This window comes from Numida meleagris, chromosome 1 (assembly GCF_002078875.1).
Source record: "Numida meleagris isolate 19003 breed g44 Domestic line chromosome 1, NumMel1.0, whole genome shotgun sequence".
NCBI lineage: Eukaryota > Metazoa > Chordata > Aves > Galliformes > Numididae > Numida > Numida meleagris.
Window position 1 is genome coordinate 810,255 of NC_034409.1, and position 11,614 is coordinate 821,868.

The 11,614-nt window shown below is 63.4% G+C and overlaps 2 protein-coding genes across 3 annotated transcripts in view; one reads left to right on the forward strand and one right to left on the reverse strand.

The window, feature by feature from the left end:
* LMF2 (lipase maturation factor 2) lies at positions 1 to 6,442 on the reverse strand (the record flags this gene model as incomplete). 2 transcript variants are annotated; one of them, XM_021384351.1, is given in 14 exon segments in its annotated part: positions 1 to 403; positions 478 to 586; positions 1,084 to 1,195; positions 1,283 to 1,451; positions 1,716 to 1,898; positions 2,157 to 2,253; positions 2,525 to 2,630; positions 2,725 to 2,859; positions 3,167 to 3,305; positions 3,387 to 3,565; positions 3,755 to 3,951; positions 4,114 to 4,142; positions 5,404 to 5,657; positions 6,286 to 6,442. In XM_021384351.1, coding segments are annotated over 14 exon segments (2,145 nt in total). In that variant the 5' UTR covers positions 6,383 to 6,442.
* The window catches only part of NCAPH2 (non-SMC condensin II complex subunit H2), a gene marked incomplete in the record, with an annotated part of 9,796 nt that continues 4,660 nt past the window's right edge, over positions 6,479 to 11,614 (forward strand). The window contains 7 exon segments of the mRNA XM_021384352.1: positions 6,479 to 6,626; positions 7,320 to 7,522; positions 8,153 to 8,254; positions 8,675 to 8,730; positions 10,311 to 10,386; positions 11,333 to 11,404; positions 11,517 to 11,596. Coding sequence (XP_021240027.1) covers positions 7,415 to 7,522; positions 8,153 to 8,254; positions 8,675 to 8,730; positions 10,311 to 10,386; positions 11,333 to 11,404; positions 11,517 to 11,596 — 494 coding nt within the window.

Sequence of the window (11,614 nt, forward strand, 5' to 3'; positions counted from 1 at the left end):
GGTGGCGGGGGGGGGGGACCCAGCGGCGGCAGTCAGTGCGTGGAACACGGGGTACCCAGCGCTGCTACTTCCTCCTCTTGGTGCCGCGGGGGCCCTCGCCATCGGCTGCCCCCCCCCGGGCTCGGCCCTCGCTCTTCTCGTCCGCCTCCCTGCCCTCCTTCCTGCGCAGCTGCCCGTTCTTCTCCCCGGGGTCTCCCCGCTGCTGTCTGGGAGCTTTGTGTCGGGCGGGGGGCGGGCCCCCCCGGGGCCGGCGGGTCATGGAGCGCAGCAGGCAAGCAATGGCAGCCCCCAGGTAGAGGGACCACAGCACGACGTGGGGGGGGAAGGGGCGGCTGAGCCGGCGCACGGAGCCCAGGAACCAGGGCAGGAAGGCATCCACGGGGCGCTTCAGGGGTAGCTTGTCCTGGGGGAGGAGGGGGGGTGGGGGTTTGAGCTGTGCCCCACGGGGCTCGGTGCGGTGTGGGGAGCGGGTCCTACCTTCAGCCCGTGCTGGGCGAGCAGAGCGTCCAGCGTTGGGTCCCCGAGGGAGACGGTGGGGAAGAACTCCTGCACGTGCTGCCGCCGCCACCACCGCGCAGCTGCCGGCCTGCGGGACAGGGTGTCAGGCTGGGGACAGGGGCAGGAACCCCGCAGCACCGTGAGGAAACCCCCCATTCCCCCCCCCACACACAGCCCTCCCCCCGGCCTGCAGCACACGGAGCTTCTGAGCCTCCCTTAGAACCATGGTTCTTAGAATGGCTGGGGCTGGAAGGGCCCTGCTCCCACTCTTCACAGTGAGCAGGGACCTCCCACGGCTGCACCAGGTGCTCAGAGCCCCATCCCCTGAGCGTGGCTGCCTGCAGGGACGGGGCAGCACCACCTCTATGGGCAAACCTCAGTGCCTCACTGCCCTCAACGCAAAGACCTTGCTCCTTAGGCCCAGTCTCCATCTCCCTCTGTTAGCTGGAAACCATCTCCTCATGTCCTATCACACAGCTGACCCTCCCCTCCTTCCCCACACCCCCCCCCCCGCTTTAATACCCCATGGCACGAGGTGTGAGTGTGGGGGGGCTGAGCCAGCCCTGCTGCCCCCTCCCCGCTCACCCGCTCTCGGCGCTGTGGGTGAACCAGTACTTGTAGAGCTGGGCACGCAGGTAGACGGGCGGCTGGGCGCTGAAGGGGTACCTGTCCTCATCCACCTGCACCAGGCGGATCACTGCGGGGGGAACGGGGGCAAGCGTCGTGTCAAGAGCCGGGGGGCTGCCCCATCACACGGGGCCACCGCAGCCCCCGTCCCGCTCACCGTCCTCTTTGCCCTGCAGCAGGCGGTGGACGAAGCTGGCAAACCAGGGGCTGCTGGTGTGGTGAGCCAGGGCGGCGAACCACATCTGCCAGTCGAGGCGGGGCTGGTGGGGGGCCACCACGGCGGGGGTCGAGCTGACGTTCCCCGGTTTGTACATGAACTCGATCTCCTGAGGGCAGGGCAGAGCAGAGCAGGGCGGGTTGGAGGGCAGACACGGAGCTCTGGGCTTAGACAACACCCCTACAGCCCCGCTGTTCCGGACGGCACAGCTCCCTTCCCCTCCTTCCCAAGCAGGGCGACAGAACAAAGCCCCCCAACCGCACAGGGCCAACCCGGTGTCCCAGCAGCCACAAGGCAGGGATGTGCTCGGAGCAAACTCCAGCCTCCTCCCATCCCAACCTCCCCTTTCCCCGATAGCAAGCTGGGTGCTCACCGTCCAGCTCTGCTTGTCGTAGCTGCCCTCCAGCACCACCTCGGGCCGGCCCCCGACGCCCGTCATCCTGCGGAAGAGCCCGTAGGAGTTCACCACCTGGAAGCGCTCGACGGCGCTGAACATCTGGTGGATGCCGGGCCACAGCTTGCCGTTGGACTCGTAGTCAATGTAGGTGAAGGGCACCTGGGGAGGGGCAGAGAGGGCGGCCACGTCACCCCCCCCCCCCCCCCCCCCCCCCCCCCCCCCCCCCAGGGAGAGGAGACAGAGAGGCTGGGGGGGCCGGGCTGAGCCTCCCACTCTAAAAGGAATGCGTGCTCCATCCTCAGAGCGCTGCTGCCTGACAGCAAATCCCCACCCCCCCCAGCCCCCAGCCCCACATGAGGGAATGGGGACCGCAGCGTTGTGCCCCATGGCCCAGCCACGTGCCCCCCACGCGCTCACCAAGCTGATGGCAAACATCCCCACGGTAGCTGTGGCGAAGACGGCCCACTGCAGCGTGGCCCACAGCTTCCAGAAGAAGCCACGGACGCAGGCACACCTGCAAGAGGGTGGAGGGGTGGTGGGAAACCAGAGCTGCACGACCTGGGGGGGGGGGCAGCTCCAGGCTGGGGGCACGTTGAGGGGGATGGAGAGCCAGGTTAGCCCCCCCCCCTCAGCACAGGTTCTGGAGTGCCCTGGTTGTGCCCTGCTCTAGCAGTGCGAAGACAACCCCCCTCTGAGCCACCTCCATCCTGTGCCCACGGTGCCAGCCACATCCCACACTGCCCGCTCACCAAACTGCAGCCCCCCCACTCCCCCCCTGCACTCACCGGTACATGGCAGAGAGAATTTCCCAGGAGAGGGAGAGGAAGCCCAGCCCCACCAGAGGCAGCGTCACCGCTCGCAGCCACTGCGTGAACTCGTGGTAGGTGAAGGCTGAGATTGGGGGACAGCACATCAGGGCCAGCTGCGGTGCCCACGGGGGCAGCAGGGCCGCGGGGACGGCCACCCCGGCGCAGCCGTGACGTACCCACTTTGGACTCCAGCAGCTTCTTCTCCCAGTCGATCTCCAGGCTGAAGTAGTGGATGCTCCAGTAGAGCAGCAAGGCGTAGGTGGCCAGCTCCAGCAGGGTGGAGAGGAAGGAGAGGAGGGTTGGAGGCCAGGCTGCTGGAGGAGGGGGGGCAGCTCAGCATCGGAGAGCACAGGGCTTGGCAAGACCAACCCACGGCACACAGCGGGACCTGGGACTGAGAGCCCACGTGCAGGGAAGGCAGAGCTCAGAGCGTGTCCCTGCACCAGAGCCCATGCGCTGCGTCCCAGCCTGAGCGCCTCACGGGCACCGGCTCCCACCGCGCTGGCCCACGGCAGCCAGAACAACATCTCTTGGGGTCAGTGACCTGTCCCCCTCCCACCCCAAACACAGCAGAGGGGACAGCAGCCCCCAAAACAGTGCACGAGCCCAGGGACTCACAGCTGGCGTGCTTCCTCTTGCCGCGCCCCAGCCAGCGCCCCACGTGCTCCTCATCCAGCAGGGAGAAGGCCAAGACGATGGTGAGCGCGTTGAAGAAGTTGTAGTTGCCCGTGAGGATGATCAGGATCTGCAGCAGGACCTGGGCAGGAGCAGAGGCGGGGTTGGGAGAGTGTCACAGAGCCTGAGGGGCACCCCGCTGCCAGCTGCACCCCCACGCAACCTGGCAGTAGAAGGCGAAGAGCCGGAGGCGGCGGACGGGCACGAAGAACAGCAGCGGGACGGCGATCTCGATGACGTAGGTGGCCACCACGCTGAACTTCTGGAACCACACGGGCAGCTGGTGGGCATACCAGGCGGCCGGCGTGGGGATGCACTGGGTCTCGTAGTGATAGGTGAGAGCTGGGAGGACAGCACAGGGTCGGGGAGTTGGGGAGGCGGACGGACGCAGCTCGGCACGGACGCAGCTGTGCCACGGGTGCCGTGTTCACAAGGGAGAAGAGCCCCACGGCTGCTTCAGGGCGCAACCCGAGGCTGGAGGCCGTGCCCGGGGCTTCCCCGGGGTGCCCCGAAACCCGTGCTACCCCTCACCTGTGAGCCCCCACCAGGTGGGGCAGCGGCTGGTCAGCTTCACCACGCCAGAGGCAAACATGAGGCGGAAGAGCAGCCAGCGCACCAGCCAGAAGGTGACGCTGTCGTGTGGGCGCCAGGCCGTGGAACGCCACTTGAGCAGGCGCAGGGGAGCCACGAGCACGGCCAGGAAGCCCGCTTCCAGCAGGAGGCTGTCCCTAGGGGAATGTCACCATCCCCCGCTGTCAACCCTGGGGCCACAGGCCGCGTCCCCGAGGTGACAGCAGGGGGACAGAGCCCCTTAGGGGGCTGGGGGCAGAGGCACGGAGTCCTCAGGCAGAGCCTTGCAGAGCATGGTGGGTGCACGAGGGCTGACTTACCACTGGAAGTAGAGGAAGACCTGTCCCACCTGCGGGGAGAGCCAGCAGTCAGTGGGAGGGAGGTTTCCTTCCTGTCTCCCAGCCCATAAAGAGCCCCCCCAACCCCCCCGCCCCGAAAAGCACTTTGCCCGTGCTGGGCCAAACCCAAGAGCTTCTGCGAGCCAAACCCAGCAGGCGAGGCTGCACTGCCCAGGGCATGGGATGGAGGAGGAAGGAAGGAGGAGGATGCTCCCGGGCCAGATGTGCTGGCAAATCCACACTGCCAAGAACCGCAGCCCAGGAGCGGCTCCAGAGCTCCCGGCGCAGCCACGTGGCTGGCGAGCAGCGGCACAACAGCCCTGGCTGCAGCCCTGCTTGCAAGCAGCTTGGAGGGGAGGAGGAAGATGGATTTCTCTCCAGCATCACCTTAAAAGGGAAGGACGAGGGCTTGGCACGCAGGGGCTGGGAGGAGGCGGCTGCGGACAGCAGGGAGTCCCAGCTCCATGCAGCCCCCTGTGCCACTTCCCCTCCCGCTCAGCGCGGCTCAGGCAGCTGCACACCAGGAGCAGTTCCCACGCAGGCAGCTTCCTCTCCCATTCCCCGGTTCCGGAGGGAATCATACAACGGCTTAAGGTGGAAAGGACCTTCAAGCCCATCTGGTTCCAACCCCCTCCCATCGTGGGCTGGGTGCCCCCCACCAGCTCAGGCTGCCCAGGGCCTCATCCACGGCCTCGGGCACCTCCAGGGATGGGGCACTCGCAGCTCTGGGCAGCAGTGCCAGGGTCGCACCGCCTCTGGATGAAAGATTTCCCTGCAACATTTGACTTCAGTCTCCCTTCTTTCAGTTTAAAGCCGTTCACCCTTATCCTATCGCTCTCTGCACGTTTACAAAGCTGCTCTCCTCCTGTGCACCAGGCCCTTCAGGTGCTGAAGGCGGCGGTGAGATCTCCCTGCAGCCATCTTTTCTCCAGGCCACACACACCCCCCTCCCTCAGCTTTTCCTCACACAGAGGTGCCGCAGCCCCTGACCACCCCCGTGCCCCCTCTGACCCCACGTCTCTGCGCTGGGGGCCCTGACCTATACTCAGCACCCCACACGGACCCTCCCAAGGGCAGAGCAGAAGGGGATAACGCCCTCCCTGCTTCGCTGCCCCCCCACTTCAGTTGATGCCACCCACGCGGGCGCGCACGAGGAAAGAGGAACCCCCCTCCAGCCGCAGCTCCTCTGACTCACGCCAGCTCCTCCGACCAAAACCACGGGCGGAGGGCACAGAGCTCAGAGCCCGTGTCCTCATCGCACGGCACCCGTACCTGGTAGAGCGAGAGGTAGAACACCCGCAGGACGGCGAAGAGCAGGCAGTCGCGCAGCGGGGCGCAGAGCAGCGCGCCCAGGGAGGCGACGGCTCCCAGCAGGCAGAGCAGCTCCATGCCCTGCTCCGTGTCCAGCCCCAGGTGAGGGCCGAGCCACAGCAACGTGGGGACATCGCGCAGCTGTTCCCACAGCCCCTTCCCGCTCAGGCGCAGCACCCGGCGGGCCGGCAGGATCCCATCACGCCCGTACAGCCCTAAAGGGATGGAAGGAAGGAGCGGTTCGTGGGGCAGCTCCCTATGGGATGAAGCCGAGGGGCCAGGACCCCCCCCCCACCCCCCGCAGCTCCGGGACTCCAGACACTCAGGGACTTCACTTCTGCTCCCTGCTATCTCTAAGCCCTCCAGGAACACTCAGCCCGCTGAGCACCCCCCGACCAGCCGCTCCCAACCCCTCATGACACCGGTCCCAAGCCCCCATCCCCCTGGGGAACCTCAGCTGTCCCCCTGCCACCGGCCTTCAGCGGATCCCCGGGGAGGACACCAGGCCCACCAAGCACGGTCTCCCCCTGGACCCCACACGAAGGAAGGGCCCCCTCTGACCCCCAGGGCCCTCAAGAAAGGGGAACCCCTGCTCCCTCAACCCCCCAAGAAGGGGCCCCCTCCGCATCCCTTAGGAAGCGCCCCTGATCCCCAGCCCCGCCGGCGCTCCCACCTCCCGCCCAGCCGCTGGGAACCCCAGCTGCTGGCCCCTCGGGAACCACGGCCCTCAGAGCCCCCACGGCCCCCTCAGAGCCCCCCGGGCTCGCCATAACGGGGAAAGAGGAGCCCTCGGGTCGGGCCCCAGCTGCAGCCGCCGGGCCGCGGAGCCCCGCGGGCTCGTACCGGGGATCTGGAGGTAGAGCGAGACGAAAGCGGCGAGGTAGGCCGCAGCCAGCCCGGCCAAGAACAGCTCCCGCGGCCGCCGCGGCGGCTCCCCCATGGCGGGCCCGGCGCCACCGACACGTCCCCGCGCGCGCGCCGCCCGTGACGCCAGCACGCACGCACGCACGCACGCACGCACGCACGGCGGCGTCGCGTCACGTGTGACGTCACGCTACGTCGCGTCGGGCGGGAAACGCAAAAATGGCGGCGCGGTGGGAGCCGGGTTCCGGGCGGGGCTGAGGGAGCGCTCCTCTTGGGCTCCGCTCCGCTTTATTCCACATCACCGCGGCGTCTCCCTGGGGGTGAGTGTGTGTGTGGCCTTCGCGAGAGCGTGGCGGTGCTCTCATAGGAACCGCGATCTCAGGGTCTGAGCCATTCTGTGGTTCCGTGGAGGTCCCTTCCAACCCGAGCTCGCCTGTGGTTCTCGGTGCCAGCGTGGGGTTTCTCTGTTGTTTTTGTGGGGCGTGTTTACTCGAAGCCTTTGTTGCCTCTAGGAACGTGGAGGCTTGGGACGTGGGGAGGGTTGGTGGTTGGATTTGGGGATCTCTGAGGTCTTTCCATCCTGAAGGGTTCTGTGGAAGCAGCGAGCTGTCTGCCGGGCCGAGCCAGGCCAGCTCAATTGCAGCTGACATCGGGGTGTGTGTGTGTGGCACCAAGTGCTCTCTTGCTCCAAAATCTGCTGGCACGATCTCTGTGTTGGTGCCGAGGCTGAGCTTGCAGGTTACAGCGATAGGATGAGAGGTGGTGGCCTCATGCTGTGCCAGGGAGGTTTCTGTTGGATATTGGGAACAATTTCCTCTCCAAAACACGGTCGGGCACTGGCACAGGCTGCCCGGGGGGGGGATGGTGTCCCCTTCCCTGGGGGTGCTCAGGAAATGCAGAGATGTGGCACCTGGGGGGCGCGGCTTCGTGTGGGCCCGGTCGGGGTGGGTTTGGAATTGGACTCGGGGATCTTGGAGGTCTTTTCCAACTGGAATGATTCTGTGATACTGCAGCAGCCAGCTACGAAAAGCTGTCAACCTGAGCGACCCGGGACGTGGAAGGAGCGCGGCTCACAGTGCCTGGCTGTGCCCAGCCTGCAGCTGCCGCCATGGAGGACGTGGAGTCGCGCTTCACGCACCTGCTGCAGCCCATCCGTGACCTCACCAAGAACTGGGAGGTGGATGTGGCCGCCCAGCTCGGGGAGTACCTGGAGGAGGTGAGGGCTCGGTAACGCCGTGGGCACAAAGGGAATTTCTGTCTCTGCCTGCGGCTGCTGCTCACACCACAGCGCAGCTCCTGCCTGCTCACTGGTTTGCAGGTGGACGTGGCTGTGAAATCTGGAAGCGTCTCTCACCTGTCCTTTCTGCATGTTCTCTGCTTTCAGGGGGCTGCTGGGGATGTGGTCCTTGCAGCATGGCCGTGGAGAAGATCCTTGGGCTGCAGGGGATGGGGGGTGAATGCTGATCAGTGTCTGAAGGGTGGGGTCAGGAGAAGGGGGCTGGGCTCTGTCGAGTGGTGTCCAGCACCAGGACAGGGGGCAGCGAGCACAGACTGGAGCCCAGGGAGTTCTGTGTGAGCATGAGGAAGAGCTGTGTGCTATGAGGGTGGCAGAGCCCTGGCACAGCTGCCCAGAGAGGTGGAGGAGTCTCCTTCTCTGCAGAGATCCCAACCTGCTGGGACACTCTGTGTGCAGCTGGTGCAGGGAACTGCTGGGGGGTTGCACTGGGGGGGCTGCAGAGGTCCCTTCCAACCCCTATGGTTCTGGGATTCTGTGAAAGGCCCCAGCAGGGCTTATTTCAGTTTGGAGAGCTTCATTTTCCCTTTTTTTTTTTTTTCTGTTTTACAGCTGGACCAAATCTGTATTTCTTTTGACGGTGGCAAAACTACCATGAACTTCATAGAGGCAGCTCTGTTAATCCAGGGCTCTGCCTGCATCTACAGCAAGAAGGTGAGCACCGAGGGCACTGCCACGTCCTAGTCCTGGGGCCAAGGTTTGTGCAGGGGCTGCCCTGGAGTTCGAGAGGCTTGGCTGTAATAAAAAAGAATGAAGATGAAAGGATATAATTTCTGAATCCTGCCCCTTTATGTGTGCTGGGATCGGCAAACCAGAAAATCTTGGAAAGAAAACAAGAATTTGCTGCTCAACTTTTCTCTAGAGGGCGGAATATAGGGGAAAAAAACAACAGCAACAACCCTCTCCTTTCCCAAACCTGCACTCCAAACGGCTTGAACAGGGAAAAGAATAAAAAAGTTACGGAGAAACTAAGCTCTGGCTGGCTGAGGATAAGAGGAGGGCTGTGGCCATCAGCTGGTGGGGTTTTTCCAGGACATGCTTTCTCTGTCTCCAAGTCTGGCTCCTATTTTGCAGGTAGAGTACCTGTACTCACTGGTTTACCAGGCACTTGACACCATCTCCAACAAAAAGTGAGTAACACCCTCCATCCTCTGGGCAGACCAGGTGTGAAGGGGCCAGGATCTGCCTGCACGACTTCACCGCTGTAGCAAAGAATGCACCTGTGTGCTTCTGGCTTCCTTGTCCCCCTCCCCGTTACAGCACAGAGCTGCAGGAGCTCTGACCTATTCTGCCCGGTGTGGGGCTGAGGCTGTGACCTGCCCTGCTGAGCTCTCTTCCTTAGGGCAGTCATTTGCTTCAACAACCAACCTTCCTATTGCAGAGTCGGTCTCAGGCCCCACAAAAAGTTCTCTGAAGCTGAGGATATCTGTGGGGAGGCGTGAAAGGCCAGAGAGGTTATTAGGGGCCTGGAGCATCTCCCTGATGAGGAGAGGATGTGAGCCTCGGGGCTGTGCACCTGGAGGAGAGAAGGCTGAGAGGAGGGGGTCTGAGCAGTGCTGATGGTTTCTGAAGGGCGGGGGTCAGGAGGAGGGGGCTGGGCTCTGTCCGGTGGTGCCCAGCACCAGGACAAGGGGCAGCGGGCACAGACCGGAGCCCAGGGAGTTGTGTGTGAGCGTGAGGAAGAGCTGTGTGCTGTGAGGGTGGCAGAGCCCTGGCACAGCTGCCCAGAGAGGTGGGGGAGTCTCCTTCTCTGCAGAGGTCCAAGCACACCGGGATGCTCTGTGTGCAGCTGCTGCAGGGAACTGCTGGGGGGGGTTGCACTGCGGGGGGCTGCAGAGGTCCCTTCCAACCCCTATGGTTCTGGGATTCTGTGAAAGGCCCCAGCAGGGCTTGCTTCAGTTTGGAGAGCTCTGCCAAGCTCTTCCCCCAGGGCTCTTCCAGTGGCTTTGTGCTGTGGTTTTGTTGCAGCACTCTGCTGTTGTGTAAGGAAAGGGCAGGGCCCGGCAACCCACAGAGTCCACCTCAGCGTGCAACGACCTGACCTACATGGCAAAGCAGCTCGTGATTTATTTCTCCACTGTTGCTGACATTAGGGCACTGCTCTTGCCTTCACAGTTTCCTAGCTCTCTTTCACAACTCGTCTGCTGCCAGCCCGGCTCAAGTTCAGAGCGTGGTCCCCAGTAAGGAGGGATCAGCTTAAAACAGGCAATTCAGTCTGTTTGCAGACAGGTTTTCTCTAACAAGATGAGGTTTTTTTTTTGAGGCATTTTGCTCTGAGCAGGTGCCTGCAACATCGTTCCTCTGCACTGTCCTGTTTCAAGCCCCCCTTGCCAGAGATCTTGCTGGTTGCTTCTTTGGGAGCTTGAGGCAGACCTGGAAGAGGCTCTGCACGGGCTGCAGCGTCAAGAGTCCGTCCCCTTCTTTCTTACAGCCCCAATTTTTTTCCTGGGCAGCAGCAGAGGAACACAAGGAGCGTGCATGTTAGCTCCCTGGGCATGAGCTGATGCCATTCGTGGCTGGCTGATGGTGCTGGCAGCCACGCTGTGGTCTGCACTCTCCTTCCTGGGGTGCTTCTGCTTAGAGGCGATGCTGGAAGCTGCTCGCTTGCTGTGTGCAGTGCAGCTGGAGGAAACCTGCCTCTTCTTTGCCTTTGGCTGGTGCTGGGCCGGGCCTTGGCAGCCTCTGACTGTGCCTTTGCTCCTTGATGCAGGCGGGAAAAGCAGCCCTGCTCCGTGGGACCGGACGGCAAGGACGCGGATGCGACTTTTGGGATGGAGAAGGAAGAGGTGAGGGGGCGGTGGTGGGTGTGCTCCTGTAGATGTGCTTTGTGGGTGTTCTGCTGCTGCTGTGGGTGTTCAGCCCAGCATCTGCCTGCTCCTGCACCCAGGCAAGGCAGGAGCACTTTGGGAGGTTCTTGTCGTGAAATTCCTGTGCTGGCCTCCACTGGAAGGGACTCGCTGCCTTGCAGCCCTGCTTGCTGGGAGAGTTTATTCCCTCTGCTCCACTTAGAGATCCCCTCCACCCTGAGCCTCGGCCTTCCTTTGACCTGGGCAGAGAAGAACCCAATGAGGTTCACCAAGGGCAACTGTAGAGTTGTGTGGCCGGGGAGGAACAACCACAGCATCGGGACAGGTTGGGACTGAACAGCTGCAAAGGAGCTCTGCAAGGAAGGACCTGGTGGTCCTTGTAGCCAGCAGCCTGACCGTGAGCCAGCAGCGTGCCCTGCTAGCCAAGAAAGCCAATGGGACACAGGAGTGCATTGCACAGAGCGTGGTCAGAAGGGCAGGGAGGTGCTCCTCCCCTGTGCTCTGCCAGCGTGGGGCTCCCCAGTTCCAGGCAGAGTGGGAACTGATGGAGAGAGCCCAGTGGAGCGCTGCAGAGATGGTGGGGGCCTGAAGCACCTCCTGATGGGGATGGGCTGAGAGCCCCGGGGCTGTGCACCTTGGGAAGAGATGGCTGAGGGGATCTCCAGAGCTCCCTTCCAATCCTAATAGTTCTGTGACTCCTTCTGTGAGTGCTGTCCAGAACAGCCCAGTTCCTGTCCTGGTAGAGGCTCAAAAGCCACAGCCATTCTCTCTGCCGTTGGCTCTGTCCCATCCATAGGATCACAACCATGGGGTTGCCTCGTGTCCTCTCTGCCCCATCAGGGCCACGAGGTCCCCAAGGGACGCTGTGCTGCGAAGGGCCAAGCTCCGCTGCTGCTTGGTCACTGGTGTGGTCCTCTCCTTGCAGTTCCTCTCCCTGGATGACATCAGTGACACCAGCCAGGCCAGTGTGGACTTGAAGAAGGACCATCAGCCCGGTGTAAGGGAACCCGCCGTGGTCCTTCTGGTCTCTCCTCCCTCTGTGTCAAGTTCTCCACGCTGAATCCCTGCTGCCTGTCCAGCAGAGCTCCGTGACTCCTGTTCTCTTGCAGGCTGTAAACGTTGTTCCCTTGACCCCAATGTCTTTGGTTCCCCCGGAAGAGGCTGAGAAGACAAACAACCCTCTGTTCAGGTGAAAGCCCCCCCCCCC